The sequence below is a fragment of the Gossypium hirsutum genome, chromosome A06, assembly GCF_007990345.1.
Source record: "Gossypium hirsutum isolate 1008001.06 chromosome A06, Gossypium_hirsutum_v2.1, whole genome shotgun sequence".
NCBI lineage: Eukaryota > Viridiplantae > Streptophyta > Magnoliopsida > Malvales > Malvaceae > Gossypium > Gossypium hirsutum.
This window is the reverse complement of record NC_053429.1, coordinates 126,525,200-126,548,361: the sequence shown is the minus strand read 5'-3', so window position 1 is coordinate 126,548,361 and position 23,162 is coordinate 126,525,200. Positions and strand designations below refer to the sequence as shown.

The 23,162-nt window shown below is 30.3% G+C and overlaps 1 protein-coding gene, 1 long non-coding RNA gene and 1 pseudogene across 2 annotated transcripts; 2 read left to right on the top strand and 1 right to left on the bottom strand.

The window, feature by feature from the left end:
• The first annotated feature begins 2,612 nt into the window (after nucleotides 1–2,612).
• Nucleotides 2,613–4,427, top strand: LOC121230576 (disease resistance protein SUMM2-like). The gene has a single exon (XM_041115490.1). The coding sequence runs from the start codon at nucleotides 2,613–2,615 to the stop codon at nucleotides 4,425–4,427; it is 1,815 nt and encodes a 604-aa protein (XP_040971424.1).
• Nucleotides 4,428–10,095: 5,668 nt separating this feature from the next.
• On the bottom strand, nucleotides 10,096–11,308 carry LOC107933617 (uncharacterized). The gene is made up of 2 exons (XR_001693676.2): nucleotides 10,827–11,308; nucleotides 10,096–10,524 (listed from the first exon to the last, which is right to left on the bottom strand). It is a non-coding gene; the product is annotated as an uncharacterized lncRNA (long non-coding RNA).
• Nucleotides 11,309–19,608: 8,300 nt separating this feature from the next.
• Nucleotides 19,609–22,043, top strand: LOC107919069 (pentatricopeptide repeat-containing protein At4g21190-like; annotated as a pseudogene).
• Nucleotides 22,044–23,162: the final 1,119 nt, after the last annotated feature.

Below are 23,162 nucleotides of genomic sequence, written 5' to 3'. Positions count from 1 at the left end.
AAAATTTGAGATTTAATTTTTATACTTAAAAAGTTAAAATTTAAGTTATTTTACTTTTTTAATTTAAAAAGTAAGTTTAGTAAATTTTTATTTTAGTCTCTCATTTTCCTTTTTTTAGAATTAATTTTATTTTTCTCAAAAGACCATGAACTTTTACAATGAATTGAGTTATTCTACTAAGATGAAACTTAAGTTTTTCATAGGTAACTCAATTCTCGTGTTTTTTCCTATAAAAATTCATGTCATTCTCTATAAAACCGCATGTTTTTCTCTTTTACTAAAAAATAAATATTAATTCTAAAAAATAAAGAAAATTAAAAAGGTAAAATGATTTTTTTCTATAAAAATCAAAGTTTTCCAAATAAAAACTCAAGAAATTTCTTATAAAATCTTAGTTTTTCCTTAAAAACTAAATTTAATTCTAAAAATATAAAAAAAAATTGAATTTTCTGTAAAAACTCAAATTTTTAGGTATTTCCATATAAAACCTTAGGTTCTTCTTTTCAACACTCTATGGCTTCGATCTCCTCTACTAGCTATTGGATCAGCTTGAGATTTCAATTGAGGCTTTTCCCAACTGAGGCCAATGCTTTCACCGTTTGGATCTCCTAAAGACTCACCAGAGGCCCCGATTTCGAAGTGACCTAAAGATGGGTCATTCCAAGGAAGAAACTAGCATATTTTTTAAGGGGGGATGGCCAAAATTAAATAATGTTTTTTAAAGGGTAAAGCATATTATACCATTATATTTATTTGTAATTTAATAAATTCAATTTAAACTAATTGCATTTTTTGAAAAATAAAAACGTTAAACATTGCTCGTAATTATATATATTTTTTGTTATTTTCTTGTTTTTCTTTTCATTCTTGTGTTGCTATTATTTTGATGTTATTATATAACTCTTGTTTTCTTGTTAATTTTGTTACTATTTTAGAGACATTTGCTTGTTAAGTTGCATCTATCTTAGTGTTATCTAAGTATACATTTTAAAAAAAAATTATTTTCAATTTGTTAGGAAACATTTATCTTAATGTTTTTAGTATTTTTCATGTATTATTTTTTAAAAAAATTATATAAAAAAATTAATACTGGCCATATCGAGCTGATCCCGAGTTTTAACATTTTTATCTGAGTTGGGCTCGGAGAAAATTTCAAGCCCATTTTTTCGGCCAGGCTGAGCTCAGACCTAGCAAATAGATCTAAAATTTTGGTTGGACCTAGCCTAAACCCAGCCCTGCCCATGAGCACCTCTAGAAATCACCAAAATGCTATCATTTTAGAAAAAAAAAAGAAGCAATATGTTTCACTTGATACATAATAATTTTAGCTTCACATGATGTATTTGGTCATTGATTTGAATTTTTTTTCCTTTTAAAATAATAAAATGTTCAATTTTTAAGTTTATTCGTATTTGTAAAAAGCCAATCCAAGTCTATTTTAAACTTAAAAATTATATCTCAAGTTTTTCTGCTCATATTTGTAAATAGTTAATCTAAATCCAATTTAAGCCTAAAGTTATACTTCGAATCTGTCTATATTTGTAAATGGTTAATCCAAACCCGTTTTAAGCCTTCCAATATTATTTTTTAATTTTTAAAAAATATTGGTATTATGTTTAATCATTTTATCATTTATTTTAATTTCATAAATTCAGTTTAGAGTGGTCGTATTTTTTTAGAAATAAAGATATAATACATTGCTCACAATTTTATTGAAAACTAATCTAAAACCGTTAACTTACTACAATATTTTTTTTTAATTTTGAATCACATAGTTAGCATAAGAAAGGATTGTATGAAACATGGATATTATCTCTTTCCAATAGTTTAATGCCACACCAGTAATCTCATCCTAAATTTCAAGATTTTCATTTAGATTTGATTTTTTTCCAGGATAAAAATACCAATGTGGTATTAAACTACTAGAAAAGAGATACAGATGACGTTACGTCACTATTTCATACAATATTTTCCTAGATGGCATTTCAAATGAATTAGCTACAATGCCTTCTCCGAGTAGGGTTTTCATTATTCCACAATTAAACAAGGGCTTACTTAGTATACAATTTATCTATAATTTTATGGGAGCAAAGCACATGATTGAAGCGAAGAATTGAACCACAACCAAGAGCTTATTGTAGTGCTTGTTAGTTTATCTAAGATTGGAAAATGATACAAACATAAAGCGAATGATGCTTTCAGTTTTTAAATATTTAAATTTAAGTTTTATCATGCGCAATTATAATGTGAGTCTTCATCTCACCATATGTATATATCATGTATAAATTTTGTCTAACTTTTTATTTGTTTAGCTTATTTTTCGTCTGATGTAATTTGTAATAGTTTAAATGGATTGTATAAATTCCGGTGTTGGAAAGATTCAAGACAGGATTGGTGAAACTATTGGGTTTTCGGATGGATCCTGGAAGAAAAAAAGTGTTGACCAGAAAGCTGTAGATATCTATCGGATCTTGAATAACAAGAGATTTGTTGTATTATTGGATGATTTATGGGAGAGGGTGGATTTGAACCAAGTTGGGATACCAAAACCAAGTCAATAAAATGGTTCCAAACTTATTTTTACTACTAGGTCTTTGGAGGTATGTGGTGAAATGGAAGCTCAAAAGAAAATCAAAGTGGAGTGCCTGGTAACGGAGAAAGCTTGGGAATTGTTTCGAGACAAGGTTGGAGATGAAACTCTCAACAGCCATCCAGATATTCACAATCTAGCTAAAGAAGTAGCTGAAAGGCGCGGTGGATTGCCTCTTGCACTAATTACAATCGGTCGTGCCATGGCTTGCAAGAAAACACTTGGGGAATGGAAATATGCAATTGAGATGTTGAAGCGATGTGCATTGCCAAAATTAGAAAATGAGTTATTTCCGATTTTAAAATTCAGTTATGATAATTTGCCTAATGCCACAGTGAAATGTTGCCTCCTATATTGTTGTCTATATCCTGAAGATTATTGTATTCCCAAAAAGAGATTAGTGGAATATTGGTTTTGTGAAGGGCTGTTGAATGAATTTGATAGAATTAGTGAAGCTCAAATGCAAGGAGACAACATTATCGCCTCTCTTCTGAATGTTTGTTTATTGGAAAATGGTGGTGTAAGAGATGGAGAAGATTGTGTGAAGATGCATGATGTGATCCGTGACATGGCTTTCTGGATTACACGTGAGTTCGAAGCAACAGAGGATAGTTTTTTTGTAAAAGCAGGGGCTCAATTATTTGAAGAACCAGATGTTAAGGCATGGGAAAGTGTAAAAAGAATGTCAGTGATGGAAAATAGTATTAAAGTTCTCAAAGGAACACCCAAATGCCCTAACCTTCGAACCTTGTTCCTTGGCCAAAATGATTTGCGAATGATCAGCGATGGTTTCTTCCAATTTATACCTCATCTAACTGTATTGGATTTGTCAGGAAACTTTGGATTACAAGCGCTGCCTGAGGGAATTTCACAATTGGTTTCGTTAGAATGTCTTGATCTATCTAATACTGCTATAGGAGATTTGCCAATAGAGTTGAAAGCGTTGACAAAACTAAAAATGTTGGACTTGAGTTATATGGGCAATCTCAGAAAAATCCCACAACATTTGATATCTAGTTTTTCCAAGTTGCAAATATTCATAATGTGGAGGGTAAGGGATACAGATAATCATGATGAAGACAATGTTTTGAAAGGAGGTCATGAAAAGCTTATAGAGGAGTTGAAAGGTTTGCAACGTTTGAATATACTAAGTATAGAGATAAAAAGCGTGCTTTGTCTAGAAAGATTTCTGAGCTGTAACTTGTTTCGTTGTTGGACCCGAGCACTGCTACTTAAAGATTTTAGAGAATCAGAAGTGTTTAATGTTTTATGCTTAGAAAATTTGGAGCGTATAGAGACACTAGAATTCTTGGATTGTTTTAGTATGGAGGAGATAAAAATGGAAAAGCTGCATACATGGGTTTCTTCAAGTACTAATTCTACTTCACGCTTTCACACATTAAGCAAAGTTGAAATTACGGGATGTTCCAAATTGAAAGACGAGACTTGGGTGATTCTTGCTCCAAATCTAAGGAGTCTTCTTGTACATTGGTGTGAAAAAATAGAGGAAATATTGAGTGAGGAAAAACTTGATGAAGTTGCAGGTGTGATTGGAATTCCATACCCTAAACTATTTTTAAAGCTTGAGTCACTTTTTTTATTTGGTCTACCGAAATTGAAAAGCATATATCGGGATGCCCTACCCTTTCTATGTCTGACACGTATTCTAATAAATGGCTGCATTGAATTGAAGAAGCTTCATCTCAACTCAGATAGTGCAAAAGGGAATCTGCTCAGCATTAAGGGAGACAAATTTTGGTGGGAAGAAGTAGAATGGGAAGATGAAGCCACTCGACATGCTTTTCTCCCTTCTTTTGAGCCTTTGTTTGTTGTGTGATGTTTGAATTTTGAAAAAATAAATATATATATATATTAAATTAACTGTGAATTGTTAATCCAAATTAATTTAGACATGCATGTATATATTTTTTATATTTTAAATTATATAATTTTCAATTTATTAATATTTAATAATTTTGTATTTTTTTAATTAAAATTTTAAATATAGACAATTTAATATGTACTTTGATGTTTTACAACATAATATTATGATAATTAAATATTTAATTTTATATGATATAAACTACATAATATATAAAAATAAAACAATATTACAATATATTTTTTATTTCTTTTTATTCAACTCCAAATAAATTAAATGCCAATTACTTTGAATTCAAATAACACATATATAAAATTTTCCATTCCAGCAGGCTATGCCCCAAAACAATTGACACAGTAAATTAAGATTAAACAAAAAGAAAGTTAAGTAAAATTGCAATTTTTCATTTATTTTTGAGTAATTGGATATTAAAAAAAACAAAAATGTTATTTAAATAAATCATTTTAGAAGGGTTTTTGTCAAATGTTCACGAGCTGAAGCCAATGCTTGATTTATTTTCAGCAATATTATAAGAGAAAAAAACACTAGCTATATAATTAGCAAAGTATTTTGGCATTAAATTATGAAGTCTAATTAAATTTTTAAAAAAAATTTAACTACACCATAAAAATTTTTAGAAAGTTTGGGGTCTTAGCCCCTTCCTCCCATTACTGCCCTTAAACAGGAGCAAGGATAGGTTGTGGCTACAGGTGAGCATGGGCGGGGTTGGACTCAACTAAAAATTTAGGCTTGTTTGTTAAGCTCGAGCCCGGTCCGAAAAATGGGCCTAAAATTTTGCCCAAGCTCGACTCGAATAAAAATGCTAAAACCTGGGCCCGACCTAACCCACCCATATTAATTTTTATATTATTTTTTCTATAATTTTATAAAATATATATAATACATCAAAAATATTAAAAACATCAAAATAAATATTTCCCAACAAATTGAAAATAAATTTTAAAATATATATATATACTTAAATAACACTAAAATAAATGCAACTTAACAAGCAAATGTCTCTAAAATAATAACAAAATTAACAAATGCCTTAAAAATAATAACAAAATCAACAATAAAATAAGTTTTATACAATATCCGAACAATAACAACAAAATAATAGCAATATAATAATAACATGGTAGTAAAATAAGGAGAAAATAACAATAAAAAAATATTTAAAAAATCAAATTTTTTGTCTTTTAGTGGAGGCGGGCCGGGCCGGGCTCTGGCAAAGAATGCATTACCCGAGGCCGGCCCATTTTTTAAACGAGCCTTCTTTTTTTGTTCAAACCCATTTTTCGAATCTATATTTTTCGAACCCATCAATCAAACCTAAAATTTTATTAGGATCTAACCCGACTAATGCACAACTCTAATATAAATAAGTAAGCAAATAAGTAATAATATAAAAGAGAAATAATTTAAAACACACTAAATAAAAAATGGAGCACATCATGACAGGGGAAGGCACTAAGGAAGAAAGTGATTCATTGAGTTTGCCCAACAAAGTAGTACAAAATTAACAATATTTTATATTGCATAAATACGTTAAAGAAAAATTATATTTATATTTCAAATTAAGTTAGAATGATAAAATAAGGTTCGTTAATTCGATTAACTTGAAATTTTTTCACTCAATTCGACCGATCGTTCACCTCTAGTCAAGATCCACTTTGTATTCTACTGATTAAAAAAAATGCTATGAGTTCTTAGAGTTTGACAAAATTTGAGATTTAATTTCTATACTTAAAAAGCTAAAAATTAAGTTATTTTACTTTTTTTAATTTAAAAAGTAAGTTTAATAAATTTTCATTTTAGTCTCTCATTTTCCTTTTTTAGAATTATTTTTATTTTTCTCCAAAAAAACCATGAATTTTTACGATGAATTGAGTTATTCTACTAAGATGAAACTTAAATTTTTTATATATAACTCGATTCCATGTAAAAAAAACACTCATGTTTTTTCCTATAAAAATCCATGTCATTCTCTATAAAACCGCATGTTTTTCTCTTTTATTAAAAAATAAATATTAATTCTAAAAAATAAAGAAAATTAAAAAGGTAAAATGATTTTTTTTTCTATAAAAATCAAAGTTTTCCAAATAAAAACCCAAGAACTTTCTTATAAAATCCTAGGTTTCCTTAAAAACTAGATTTAATTCTAAAAATATAAAAAAAATTAATTTTTCTGTAAAAACTCAAGTTTTTAGGTAATTCCATGTAAAACCTTTTCTTTTCAAAACTCTATGGCTTCGATCTCCTCTACTAGCTATTGGATCAGCTTTAGATTCTAACTGAGGCTTCTCTCAACTGAGGCCAATGCTTTCACCATTTGGATCTCCTAAAGCATCACCAAAGGCCCCGGTTTCGAAGTGACCTAAAGATGAGTCATTCCAAGGATGAAACTAGCATATTGTTTAAGGGGGATGGTGTAATATCCTGAATTAGGGCTTAATCGGAATAGTGGTTTCGTGACCACAAATCCGAGATAGAAATAATTATTTTATAATTATTTTTATGATTATGATATGATTGCATGATTGTGTGAAAATTTAGTGATGAAATTCTATGCCTAAAGTGCTTAAATTGAAAGTAGGGACTAAATCGAATAAGGTGCAAAACTTGCATTCTATAAGTTTTTAGTATGAAATTGTTTTGGAATATTAATGAGGAGGTCTTAAATAGCAATTTGACCAATTTTAAGTTCATGGACAAAATTAGGACATGGAAGGAATTTCTGGAAAGTTTAGTAGTAAGGGTATTTTGGTCATTTAGTTATTAAAATGAATTAAAAACAAAATTAAAAGCCAATTTTTGTCCATCTTCTTCATTAGGCCGAAATTTCAAGGGTTCTCCATAGCTAGGGTTTGTTTCAAGCTTCCAAGCTCCATAGTAAGTGATTCCAAGCCCCGTTTTTAATGTTCTTTACGTTTTTGGAATCCCGGTAGCTCGATTAAGCTTATGTTAGCAATAATTCAACCTAGGGTTTATATTTGGAAAAATACCCATAGGTGAAATTTGTGTATTTTGATGTTTTATGATAGAATATGAGGTTTTAAATTATGTTAGACAACTTGTGCTACTCGGTTTTGAGTGAAAACGAGTAAAAGGGCTTAATCGGCAAAAATACCTAATAGTCACAAGTATTTGTTAGAGAGAGAATTTGATGTTGCCATAGAAGGGAAAAGTGATCAGCATGTTATAAAACATAAGAATAAGGAATAAAGTTTAATTCCCGAGCCTAGGGGCAAAAGTGTAATTATGCAAAAGTTTAGGGGAAAAAGTGTAATTTTTTCAAAGTTCGTATTAAATGCTGTTTTGATGAATGTATGTATTAAATAAGATTAATTTGGCATTATAGATCAAGAGAAACAAGATTTAAGTCGCGATCGAGGAAAAGAAAAGATTGTGGACTAAATTGCAAAATCTTTATATTTTGGTACCAAGGTAAGTTCATGTGTAAATGTAGTAACATAATTGTCATTTTAAGAAATTTAATGTTGTTTATATGATATGATGCTGATTATTATCATGAAATATTATGCTTTGTGGTTATTGTTGAATAATATGTAATTATGTGAATTACTGGATGAGTATGAACTATCACCGAGTATCGGTTCCGATATTCCGTGGAAGACGGCAAAGATGTGAGATCGAGGAAAAAAATCCCGTTTGAACCTTAGGAATAGATTAGGATACAAGTGACATGTCACTAGGATGGTTGAGCATTCGAACTCGTTGAGTTGAGTCCGAGTTCACTTATGGATGCGAATGTCTGAACTCGTTGAGTTGAGTCCGAGTTCGTGAATTGTAACTAGGCATCCGAACTCGTTGAGTTGAGTCCGAGTTCACTTATGGATGCGAACGCCCGAGCTCGTTGAGTTGAGTCCGAGTTCACTTATGGGCGGGTTACATGGTAGCTTGATTACATATGAGGCACTTATGTGCAAATTATCCGTGTATCCGAGTTGTATTCCGATGTGTTCAACGGGTGAAATTTCTAGTGAAATGGAAGAACACTTAGGATGCAAGCGACGTTTTGGTAAGTGTTGTGAAATGGACACTTTGGACAGTTATGTTCTTAACCCTCGGGTTGAAAATAGATACAACAACGATAAGGTGGTAAGATGAGGAATGATGTTTAGAAATGTGATATATGTTTTGGTGATACCATGCTAAAGTTGTTTGGTACATTTGTATTGTTATGTTACTTGTTATTTACATATGAACTTACTAAGCATTTATGCTTACTCCTCCTCTTTATTTACTGTAGTTTTGAACAAGCCAGCTCGGGAATCGGGACAGGTCGAAGGTTCGATCACACTATCCAAAGGACTTACATTTGGGTAAATGGCTTGTAAAACTTAAGTATGGCATGTATAGCAATATACTTATTTTGTGTAAATAATTTTATGATATGGCCATGTTTGGTTGAGAAAATGTTTGATATTGATAAGTCATGGTGATGGCTAATTTAGATCATGTTTGATATTATGGAAGTTTAATAGGTTATCTAGTTCATAAAAATTCATGCAAAGATGAAACTTGCCTTAAAACAGAATATTGCTGCAGCAATGACATGAATTTGAAAAATCACTAAAAATAGTATAAATGGAACTAAATGATGAGTAAGTTATTAAATTGAAGCTTAATGAGTCTATTTTCATGTGGATTGAACAAAACAGGCATATAAATTATATTTTATGAGATATTTGAATTTTAGTGAAACAGGGTCATAGCAGTTTTTGAATCCCCTGTTCCAACTTTATAAATTCATCATAAATTATAAAGATATAATTAGGTGGTATATTTTATATCCTCAGAATCCTTATTGAGTCTAGTTTTATTAGAAACAAATCTCATAGTCATATGAATTTTTTCAGAGAGAAATGTGGTTCGTAGTAAACAGAGGTCAGACCAGTCGAGTCCTGAAACAGGGGTAACTTTAACTAATAAACTGTACTAATTGGCCCAACCAAAAATTCTAGAAAAAAATTAGTAGATAGGTATATGAGTCTAGATTCAGGGAAAATTTACGGATCTTGATTTCGAGTTTCGTAACTCGAGATATGATTTTTCTTGTGACTGTGACGTAAGTAGCTTAAAAGCTGTGAATGTAGAAACAATAATCCAAAGTTCTAAAAATGTTAAACTAAGCTTAGTAACACCTCATACTCGACTCCGGCGATGGTCTCGGGCGTGGGGGCGTTACAGATGGCCAAAATTAAATAATAATTTTTTAAAGGGTAAAGTATATTATACCATTATATTTATTTGTAATTTCATAAATTAATTTAAACTGATTGCATTTTTTTAAATAAAAATGTTAAACATTGCTCATAATTATATATATAAACCGTTTTTTTGTTATTTTCTTGTTTTTCTTTTAATTATTATGTTGTTACTATTTTGATTTTATTATATATCTCTTACTTTATTGTTAATTTTGTTACTATTTTAGAGACATTTGCTTGTTAAGTTGCATCTATCTTAGTGTTATTTAATTATACATCTTTTTTAAAATTTATTTTCAATTTGTTGAGAAACATTTATTTTAATCTTTTTAGTATTTTTTTGTAATCACCAAAATTTGCCCTGATTATTAAAATTGAAAAATTAATAGATAAATAAATATTTATTTATTTAATTTAAACAGTCCATAAAAGTTTTTTTACAAAGCCTAAATACACAGACCCAACAGCCAAATTTTACTAGACTAGCCCAGCCTAAACTAAGTCCCAAACAGTTGCAATGGACCCGTTACAGACTGGTAGCCCAAAACACCTCTACCCATTACAAACCCAAAATTTCCAGAGGTCCAATTGGCCCAAACATCTGCAGACCCAGGCAGGAAACCCTAGGGTTTCTGCCCTCTTTCTCCTCACGCCGCAAACAGAAGGTTCCAGAAGCCAAGCCTCATGACCCTTCAGCTCCTGCTGTTCCAGCTACCCCGTCAAGGCCATGATTCCAGGCCCCAAGTCACGCCGAGATCAACGCCACCGGTGGACCATCGTCAAGCCTTTGCCATTGCCGAATTTTTCGCAAGTACCTGCAAGAAAAGGAAAGAAAATCACAGCAGGCATGCGAAGCAAATACGGAAAGAAATCGGAGATTTCTTTCCAAAACTTGTAGTAGTCGAGGCTATAAAGCCTTCTTTTTAATCTGTAAAAAGGGGACACGAGGAAGAGATACCAAAATATTGTACACAGAATCTTTTTTGCAATAATATACCAGAGATTTTTTTACAAAAGACAAAGGTGACATATTTTATTTTTGTTTCATTCTCTTGATCATGAGTTTATGCATATAATATATTAAACAGATAGAGGGAGAGAATACTTGGAGAATCACCTTGAAAAGTGAAACTTTTCAAGTTCCGACCGTAGTGTGTGGCGGAGTCGGTGGCGGCGCGTGGATCTCAGCGTGGAGGTCCGATGACCAGAGCTGATCGGCTAAATGCCGGAGCTCAGAGGACCAGGAATCCTCTTCAGAGGATTTTTTTTTGTTTTTTTTAGAAACTGGGTTTCTAAATGATTTTAAAGCTGAAGATTTGGCTTATATAGCCTTGTCAAAAAGACAGCGTTTTAGACCTTCAGGATCCGCGTGTTGACCCGACTACCTTGGGAGGATCCGCGCGTTTTTTATAACTGGGTTAATTGCTCAATCAGTCCTTCAACTCCTTTTTGCGTTTACAATTAAAACCTTATTTTATGATTCGGCCCTATTATTTTATCTTAGTTTTAATTTGGTCCTGACAGTTGTTAAATTTCATTTTGGGAAATGTCGCCATTTTGGGAATAGGGCAATTTGCCCAGTGAGTCCCTTTAATTTTGCGCGCGTTTTAAATAGGTCCTTAATTCAGTTTTATTCCTTTCAAAATTTACCCCATAATTTTGTTAAACTTTAAATTTAGTCCTATATTTATTATATTATTATATATATATATTTTATTATTTGTTTATTTTAATTTTACTTTTATATTATATATTATAAAATTATTTTATTATAAGTATTATTTTTAATTATATATTATTATTACTTATTATATATATTATTTTCCTTAAATTATTATTTTACATCTCTTTTATATATTATTATATTTTCATATATATTATATTTATTAATTACTTATATATATATTGTTTTATATGTTACTTTATATTATATCTATTATTTTTCTTATATGTTTATAATACATTTTATTATATAATCTTTATTATGTTTTATTTTTATATTATTTATTGTTTTTATATATATATGTTATGTATATCATGTATCGCAAATTATATTATTTTATATATATATTATTTTAAAAATATAAATTATTATTATTAAATCATATTTTTTAACTCACATTATATACACATTTCATTTTTTTATTTATTTACTATATATATATTATTTCATTTTAAACTAATATTGTTATATTATGAAATCTCTTACATACTTTTAAACCAATATATTATTATATAATTATTATTCTTTTATTCTTGTTATTATGTTATTATATTATATATTAAATACTATTTCAAAATGGATATGAAATATCTTGTTTTTAATTGTATGTATATTTTGTTAGCAATCAATCATTTTTTTATTAGTTCTTCTATATGTTTTGTATTGTATGTATCATGTATGTGTTAAATTTTTTTTTATTTATAATTATATGCATATTGACATTACATTTATTCTATTTGTATATCATGCATTATTTGATTATGTTTGTTTTTATATCATGCATCATTTAAATATTATCTCAAATGTTTATATGTCTTGTTTATTCATGCTATATATCTTTGTTTGCATTTTTTTGCTTTATATGTATTATTCTTTATATCGTAGTATTCATTTTTTATCTACCTAGTACAATAATATATTATTATGATTTATAATGTAATACAATTCTCCACGCATCATCTTTAAAAAGACAAGGCTCCAAAATTTTTAAAAAATATAAAGGCAATACTTGGTGTTTGGAAATTTCGAAAAAGTAGTGCCCTAACTTATTGGGTTGCAACTTTTTTCGTTAAGTTCGAATAGTTAAGTACCCTTCTAAAGTTTTTAAAGGATTTCAAAATATAAGCGACTGTCTTGGAATTGCAAAGTGATATGTCCTAACTTACTGGATGTAGCATTTTGCTGTTTTGAGATAGAGATTTCTAAAAGCTAACTTATAGTCGATACTTTGATACAAGTAAATCCAAATTTTCAAATACTTTAAAGAGGATTACATCTTAAAATTTTAATTTCTGACATTAAAAACATTTTGATAATCAATTAGGTACTAATTTTTGGGCGTTACGAGGGTGCTAACCCTTCCTCGTACGTAACTGACTCCCGAACCCATTCTTTTGATTTCGTAGACCAAAACCAACGATTTTAAAACAAATGTTTTAAAGGTGATCCAATCACACCTAAAAAGATTGGTGGCGACTCCCGTTTTCATTTTTAAAGTCGATTCTCATTTTCCAAAACTCGATTTAAAAATGGTCTCGACATTTTTGATGTATTATTTTTTAAAAATTATAAAAAAAAATTAATACTGGCCAGACCGAGTGAGTTTTAACATTTTTATCTGGGCTGTGTTTGGAGAAAATTTCAGACCCATTTTTTGGGCCAGGCCGAGCTCGGATCTAGCAAACGGATCTAAAATTTTAATTGGACTTAGCCCAAATCCAACTCCGCCTATGAACCTCTAGAATTCACCAAAATGCTATCTTTTTAGAAAAAAAATCATTAGTTTTAATAATTTAAGTTTAATTTGAATTATAAATTTTGTAGAACTTAAAATCATGTCATCAACTCAACAAATTTAAAGTATTTTTCATCAATTCAATTCGATTAGATTGAATATTCATATCACATAAATTTATGGAAGCTCCAAAAACCAAATATGTTTCACTTGATACATAAAACCTTTTCTTTTCAACACTCTATGGCTTCGATCTCCTCTACTAGCTATTGGTCAGCTTGAGATTTCACTTGAGGCTTTTCCCAACTGAGGCCAATGCTTTCACCGTTTGGATCTCCTAAAGACTCACCAGAGGCCCCGATTTCGAAGTGACCTAAAGATGGGTCATTCCAAGGAAGAAACTAGCATATTTTTAAGGGGGGATGGCCAAAATTAAATAATGTTTTTTAAAGGGTAAAGTATATTATACCATTATATTTATTTGTAATTTAATAAATTCAATTTAAACTAATTGCATTTTTTGAAAAATAAAAATGTTAAACATTGCTCGTAATTATATATATATTTTTGTTATTTTCTTGTTTTTCTTTTCATTCTTGTGTTGCTATTATTTTGATGTTATTATATAACTCTTGTTTTCTTGTTAATTTTGTTACTATTTTAGAGACATTTGCTTGTTAAGTTGCATCTATCTTAGTGTTATTTAAGTATACATTTTTAAAAAAAATTTATTTTCAATTTGTTGGGAAACATTTATCTTAATGTTTTTAGTATTTTTCATGTATTATTTTTTAAAAAAATTATATAAAAAAATTAATACTGGCCATATCGAGCTGATCCCGAGTTTTAACATTTTTATCTGAGTTGGGCTCGGAGAAAATTTCAAGCCCATTTTTTCGGCCAGGCCGAGCTCAGACCTAGCAAATAGATCTAAAATTTTGGTTGGACCTAGCCTGAACCCAGCCCCGCCCATGAGCACTTTTAAAAATCACCAAAATGCTATCATTTTAGAAAAAAAAATCAATATGTTTCACTTGATACATAATAATTTTAGCTTCACATGATGTATTTGGTTATTGGTTTGAATTTTTTTTCCTTTTACAATAATAAAATGTTCAATTTTTAAGTTTATTCGTATTTGTAAAAAGCCAATCCAAGTCTATTTTAAGCTTAAAAATTATATCTCAAGTTTTTCTGCTCATATTTGTAAATGGTTAATCTAAATCCATTTTAAGCCTAAAGTTATACTTGGAATCTGTCTATATTTGTAAATGGTTAATCCAAACCCATTTTAAGCCTTCCAATATTATTTTTTAATTTTGAAAAAATATTGGTGTTATGTTTAATCATTTTATCATTTCTTTTAATTTCATAAATTCATTTTAGAGTGGTCGTATTTTTTTAGAAATAAAGATATAATACATTGCTCACAATTTTATTGAAAACTAATCTAAAACCGTTAACTTACTACAATATATTTTTTTTTTAAATTTTGAATCACATAGTTAGCATAAGAAAAGATTGTATGAAACATGGATATTATCCGTTTCCAATAGTTTAATGCCACACCAGTAATCTCATCCTAAATTTCAAGATTTTCATTTAGATTTGATTTTTTCCGGGATATAAATACCAATGTGGTATTAAACTACTAGAAAAGAGATACAGATGACGTTACGTCACTATTTCATACAATATTTTCCTAGATGGCATTTCAAATGAATTAGCTACAAGGCCTTCTTTGAGTAGGGTTTTCATTATTCCACAATTAAACAAGGACTTACTTGGTATACAATGTAATATCCCGAAAACTTTTACAGTAAGATATTATCCTTAATATAGTAAAATAAGGAAATAAAGTGACAAAAAGGGAAATTTTGAGTTATGTCAAAATTGAGAAGTATATTATGATATATTAATTCAAGAAAGGACTAAATTGTAAAAGTGAGAAAAGTTTTGTTGCACAAGAGTAAATACTTAAAATATGAGGGGTTAAAGTGTAAATATAAAAAAGTTGAAGGACCAATAGTGTAAATATTTTAAGAGTGGAATGATCAAGAAACTAAGGAAAATGGATGAATTAGGACCAAATTGAATAGGTGAAGAACTATGAGGGACTAAATTGCAATTTTACCAAATTAAATGATGACTCAAAGATGGAATTTTAAAAGATAATAAAGGGCAAAATGGTCAATTGGAAGAGAGAGAAATCTAGAAAGCAATGATGATGTTGGAGATATTTTAGATTAAATAAATAAATAATAGTTTATTAATATTTTAATTTAATTTTTAAATGATATTTTATTATTTTATTATTATTTTATTTAGTATATATAAGGAAAGAAAGATGAAGAATCATCATCTTTTTCCCCATGCACCCAACGTATGAAGAGAAAAGGAAGAAAGAAACTTTCTTTTCTTTACAATTTAGTCCTTCTACCAAAAATTCACCATTTTCACCCAAAAATCAAAAGAATTTCCTTAGCTACCAAGAGAGAAAAATGTTAAGGAGGCTATGAGAAGTTAAAATATCAAGTTGGATTCAAGAAATGGAGGCTGATGGAGAGAGAAAATCAAGATGAAGGTTGGAATCAATAGAACAAGGTAAGAACATCATGATTTCAATATATTTTTAAGTTTGATATTATTGAAAAAGCATGAGATTGATGTTAATGTAGAGTTTATTTACCTATGATCCTATGTTCTTGATATGTTAGTGAAGAGAAAATAAGAGAAAGTGATGAAAAATAGTGTAGAGAAAGAAAATTAAGGGTGTTATCAACATGGTAATTAACATCTTGCACTAAAACAGCTTTGAACAGCAGCAGTAGGCTAACTTTGAAAAAATCACCATAAATTGTGAAAATCGAATTATAGTATGGAAAAAATATGTAATTAAAGCTTATTGAGTCTAGTTTCTTATAGAAGAAACAGTGTAGGCAATGAAATTGTGAATTGTGAGATATAATAAATTTAGTGAGACAAGGTTAGAATGATTTCGGGTTCCCCTATTCTGACTTTGGAAAATAAAAAAAAATTGGATAAAAATAAATAAGTGATTAAATTTGTATGTTTAAAATCCTTAATGAGTATATTTTCAATAGAAATAAGCAGGAACATCATCCGAATCTCGTACAATGAGATAATTAATTTTTAGTGAAGAAGGGTCAAAACTATCAAACAGCAGAACATGGGTAACTTTAAAGAATAAACTGTACTTATTGGCTAAACAAAAAATTCTGAAAATTTTATGTTAAGAAGATACATGAGTCTAGTTTCAGAGAAAATTAGAGAATCTTAATTTTGAGTTCTATAGCTCCAGATATAAATAATTTAGTGACTATGACGCAGATAGACAGCTTGAATGTTCATAAAAGTAAATAATAAAAATTATGGATAATGTTACTTACAAGTGTGCTATATACATTAAGGATGTGGAATGGAGAGGAGGAGGAGGAAAAATATGTATGAATATTCATCTAGCATGGCTAATTTGCATATTTTAGGCTCAGGGACTAAATTGAATAAAAGTAAAACTTTATGGGCAATTTTGTAAAAATTTCAGAAATGACCAAATTGCATGAAATGGATTATTTTATTATTTAAGTTACAAAATTGAATGAAATTGTTAATTTAGTTCAAGATCGAGGGAAAACATGTTTTAGGGATTAAATTAAAAAGTGTTGAAATTATGGAAAATTCTGATATTTTATAGAATTCATGGATTGTTATCAATATGTATGAGAATAATAGCTGGAAATAAGGACAAGAATTTTAATTTCCTGACCCTAAGGATGAAATCGTCATTAATTAAAAGTTTAGGGGCAAAACAGTAATTTTTTTCCTAGAGCATTAATTAAATGCATTAGAATATGAAATGAATGAAAATGATGATCAAATTTATTTATAAAGATCTGGACGACTCAAATACGAGACTTGATCGTGGAAAGAAAAGATATCAGATTAATGAAATTATAAACACAAACAAGCAATGAGGTAAGTTTGTGTAACTTGATTTGTATTTTTTAAATACTTGAAATATGTGGTTATCTGATGAAAATATGATTTGAATGTTCAATTCATGATAATTGATGAAATATTGATAATACTCGATATAAATTGAAAATAAATCCCAGTTGAATGGAATGGAATGGAATTCGAGGGATCATTGGAAAAGGAATTGACGGTAAAAAGGATCTAGCCCGGATGGGTGATCCTATCCTGATATAGCCCTCCCGAAGAATATGTGTAAAATGGATTTAGCCCGAATGGGGAATCCAAATTAAGGTCTGAATTTAGCCTGGACTGGTAATTCAGATCCAAACTCATTAGAGTAATTGTCGTTGCAGGGGATTTAACCTCGACTGGTAATCCCAACAATACTCTATGAGTTTATATTACAGGGGATTTAGCCTGGACTGGTAATCCCGCTGTAAGGATGAGGTTCGCGGGAGTATGCTCTCTGAACTGAAATGTGTAAGACCATGGTTGAAAGATACCATGGCAACATGATATGAAATGTGTAAGACCATGGTTTAAAGATACCATGGCAACATGATATGAAATGTGTAAGACCATGGTTGAAAGATACCATGGCAACGTGACATGAAAAGAATAAGACAATGGTTGAAAGATACCATGGCAACATGACGGGAAATGAATAAGACCATGGTTGAAAGATACCATGGCAACTTGACATGAAAAGGATAAGAACATGGTTGAAAGATACCATGGCAACTTGACATGAAAAGGATAAGACCATGGTTGAAAGATACCATGGCAACATGACAGAAAATGAGTAAGACTATAGTTGAAAGACACTATGGCATCATGTCAAAGATAAATAAGATCGTGGATGGGAGACGCTATGACATCTGTTGAACAAGTGATATTCAGGTAATATGTATCAGATGACGAATGGTTATATGAAATGGTTGTGTGAAATGTTTATAAGAACTGGTCATATGGAAATATATGTACAAAATAGTTGTATAAAATAATTATGAATATAGATAAACGAAATAAGAATAAATACATGGAATATAATTTATGTTAAGTTTGATATAAACTTTACCGAAATAAATATACATAAAATATATGGAAATGATGGAGCATGAAATATGGATATAATGAAATGATTGATATATACTTATAAAGAAACGGTAAGAGAATGATATGTTTCATGATATGTACATATATGATTATCTTTGATATGTTGATACAAGGAAATTATGTAAGTTGAGACATTATTAAACTCAAGTGCGATATGTCGAGAAAATAAGTATATCAATGTTGAATTTAGATGAAATATGTGCAAGTATACTAACAATGATGTTGTTTGACGCTTAGACAAGTACCAAGCTATTGATTGAATGGTAACATGTTTAATTATAAGGAGCATTGAAATGGTAAGTACTTAGATAAAAATAAAATTTAAGATTTTGCGAAATTTTTTTTATAATCCCGATTTAATTCCAGTTGGTTTCTAGTATGTTTGGGCTTCGAGGGCCCAATAAAGAGACGTTATGATTATTTTCAAAATCTGAATAATAAATGACTCAGAATTATCTAAAAATGTTCAGTAAACTCCGATAATGCCTCGTACCCTATTCTGGCAATGGATACGGGTAGGGGGTGTTACATACAATTTATCTATAATTTTATGGGAGCAAAGCACATGATTGAAGCGAAGAATTGAACCACAACCAAGAGTTTATTGTAGTGTTTGTTAGTTTATCTAAGATTGGAAAATGATACAAACATAAAGCGAATGATGTTTTCAGTTTTTAAGTATTTAAGTTTAAGTTTTATCATGCGCAATTATAATGTGAGTCTTCATCTCACCATATGTATATATTATGTATAAATTTTGTCTAACTTTTTATCTGTTTAGCTTATTTTTCGTCTGATGTAATTTGTGATAGTTTAAATGGATATGTATCTTGAATTGAACTAAAAAAAATTGGAAGGTAGGGTAATGGGAAAACTAAAAGTAAAAGTGGTATGAGATCCCATATTTTATTTAATCTCCGAATGAAAATAGAGAGGTCCCATCACCCACCCACCCACCCGGGCACCTACCAGCAATCAGTGTGTGATCTCTAATTTAAGGGTGTGTTTGATTGTAGTAAAACATTTTCCGGAAAAGGTTTTCAGCCTTTTCCCGTGTTTGTTTGGCTGAAAATATTTTCCCCATGTAAAATCAATTACAAACACGGGAAAAAGAAGTGTTAAATTTTGGAAAATGACTTACCGTTTCTAATTCGGTAAGACATTTTCAGGAAAATTTTAGACACCGATCTTCCCTTTCCCTTCCCCTTCCCCTTCCCCTTCGCTTGACACCTGATCTTCTGCTTGCCATCAGCCAACACCGATTCTTAACACCAGACACCGGCTTTCATCAACCTTTTTTCTATGTTTTGATTTCGGAGCAATAATTGAGGGAATCCGAAAATTGAGAAAACTGATGGAATTGGGAAAGAAAATGGAAGCACAGAAGAAAAGCAAAGTTTCAAAGATGGATCAATTTGTGGGTATACTTCGCTTCACCACCTCTTGAGCGCAAATCTCAAGCCTCAACTCTACCAGGTCTTTTCTTATTCTTTTTTCCCGCTTTCCGGGTTGTAATTTATCTGTCTTCACTTTGTTGATTAAGATTTTATTTATGTTTTCAAGTGTAGCATAATGCTAATATTATGCACAATCGGAGCCCACCAATTGTTTACATTTTTTGATCAAACCATTGAAAAAAGGAAAGAAAAAATCTTCCATCTACAACGCTGAAGCAAACTCTCAAGTCTCAACCTTGAAATTTGCTGGTGCTTAAACCCTCAAGATATAACCGGTATTCCTCTTTCAGTTCTGTCTCGTTTAAGCAATTGCGTTTGGTTGCTGAGAAAATGCTGGAATATATAAGTTTAACCTTTTCTTTTAAGATTTTCTTGAAGCAATAAAATTGTTTAGTGGATGGCAACTAATGCTACCACAATTAATCAAAATTTCTTTCTTTTTTTCCTTTTGGTTTTGCATTATATCAGGATGCTTTGTTGTAGATATGCTCTGCCACTCGTTACTAAAAGATTGGAATCAGTTAAAATTAACCAGAGGCCTAGGAATACCGTGGTAGGCTTTCAATTGAAATTTTCGCATGTATAGATATATTGTCTCCTCCTAAACCCTAAAGAGAGAAGGGAATGCTGTATGAAGTTTGAAATTTTAATGGTGTTATTGGTGAATTGGTAAATCTGAAATAATTTTCAGGTATGCGCTGCTAAAGGTCCAAGACCTCGGTATCCTCGGGTATAGGAATCAAGGAATAGAATTGGGACTGTCTCAAAATCAGCAAAGCTTGTTACTTGTGTAAGTTCTTGTTTGCTTTACTATCTTAACTTTTATAAGTTAAATATTAGCAAAACAAATATCGTTAATGGTTGCTGATTCTGGAATGAGTGACTTAAGCTGAGTGAGCTCGTTGCGAAGTAATTATAGACACGGATTTGATTCTTTTTATAGCAATCTTGGGATAATAGTCATCTATTATCGGCCATCCTGATGTAGGTTAAGCAACTGTCAAATGTCAAGGAGGAAGTTTACGGGGCTCTCGACTCATTTATTACATGGGAACTAGAGTTCCCTCTAATTACAGTTAAGAAAGCATTGAAGATCCTACAGAACGAACAAGAATGGAAGAGAATAATTCAGGTAATCATTTCTCTTCAGTTTTATCCTTTCTTTTGGCTTTCTACACTAAAAAGAGTTAAGTCTAGGAAAGTGCACTTGGTTTGCAGGTGATAAAGTGGATGTTAAGCAAAGGTCAAAGAAGAACAATGGGAACGTATTTCACCTTATTGAATGCCTTAGCGGAGGATGAGAGACTTGAAGAGGCTGAAGAGCTGTGGGTCAAACTATTTTCTGATAATTTAGAAAGCACCCCACGTATTTTCTTTGATAAAATGATTTCTATTTATTACCACAAGGACATGCATGAGAAGATGTTTGAGTTATGTTTTTTTTTGCCATTTATTCAAGACTCTTATGCAGTACCATAATTTGAATGGATAGTTGAGCATTTCTTCTATCTTTCTTTGATTTCTGTGACTAACCATAAACTGCATCTGATTACTCCCAACTCTGATTTTATATTCCCTTAAAAATCAGTGTAGCACAGTTGAGATGGTTAGTGAATATGGTACATAGCGGTGTCTTTCTTTTCCTCGTGCTTTTAATCTTTCTATCTGCCTAAAACAATAATCAGTTTTCGGGATAATTGATGCACAATAATCAGTTGAAATTAGGACCAATAATTGATGCTGCTGGTGCTTCAGGAGTCAACATACTATGCTGCAGGTATGGTCAATTTTATTGATCGATGCATAATATTCTGAAAATGCAAATTAATGAGTCTATGATGCAAGTTCAGGAAGCATAGATGATGCCATTTGCCTTCTGTACATGAGAAAAGAGGTGGTGTGAATTTGCAGAACCTGTTAACGGGGAGTCTACACAATTTCTTCAGGAATTTGCACTCAAGTATAACATGGTCATTATAAGCTCAATTCTTGAGAGGGATATAAATCATGGAGGGACTCTCTGGAATACTGCTGTTATAATTGGAAATCATGGCAACATAATAGACTCTCTGGAATACTGCTCTTTTCTATTTAAATTGGGGACTTCAATGGAGCCTATTGCCTTTCTTGATTGCAATTGCTGATATTTCTAGCATATTGCTAGTTCATTTGCTTCATAGATATCAGATGGTTGTCTGCCTCTTTACCTGGTTGTATTAAATCAATAGATGTCAGTTGAAAATTTTGATTGTATGTATCATTCATTTTGATTTTACTATTAGTTCTATGAAATTCTTTTTTGGGCCATGAGTGATTTTTTCTTAACAGTTGCGTGAGCACGTTTCGCCATATGTCTAGGTAAAAAGCTGGGTTCTTCGCTTGTATTTTTTCCTCTCTATTGGATGGCAGCCTATAATATTGGGGCAATGCTTGATCTAGTAGTAGCTTTCAAAGAACATAGCTGATTGCATGCATATGGTTATGTATTTGTTGAATGCATACATATATACATATTTATGTCTGTAAATATGTGCATTGGGATAAATTTTATAGGAGTTAGCTTTGTGTTATAATGTAGATTGGTTGGCTAAAGAATTGGTTATACTTGAGAGTGGCTAAAATTTGATAATGATGCTATTTGTGTTGTTTGTAAGACAACAAAAAAATTGCTTTTATGCTGAGCATAATTTCATCAGGAGATTACTACAATTGATTCACTACTAATTAGTAAATTTCGGAAGTAGTTTGCAATGCTTTTATATTTTAATAATTGAGTATTATTATATATTTAATTTGATTTATTTATTTATAAATAAATTATTGCAATATATGTAAAAACAATTTAAAATATAGGTAAAAACAACTTTTCCGGAAAATATTTTCAGGAAACCTGCCAAACAGCAGAAAATATTTTACACAGATTCAATCAAACACCAGAAAATATTTTCCAGTAAATCATTTTACAGAAAAGTAAAACATTTTCCAGAAATCATTTTACGGAAAACATTTTACTGGCAATCATTTTCGTCTGATGTAATTTGTGATAGTTTAAATGGATATGTATCTTGAATTGAACTAAAAAAAATTGGAAGGTAGGGTAATGGGAAAACTAAAAGTAAAAGTGGTATGAGATCCCATATTTTATTTAATCTCCGAATGAAAATAGAGAGGTCCCATCACCCACCCACCCACCCGGGCACCTACCAGCAATCAGTGTGTGATCTCTAATTTAAAACTTCAATTATAGCTGTGTGGAAATGGGAAAAAGCAAAAAGATTCCGACCCTATAATTTACTTAATCTCCACAATTTCGCGATGGGAAGGAATCTTATAAAATTGTGATTTTACCATTATTTTTTTAATTAGAAAATGATAAGTAAATTTTTTTTGGAAAAAAAATTAAATTTAACTAAAAATATTAAAAAT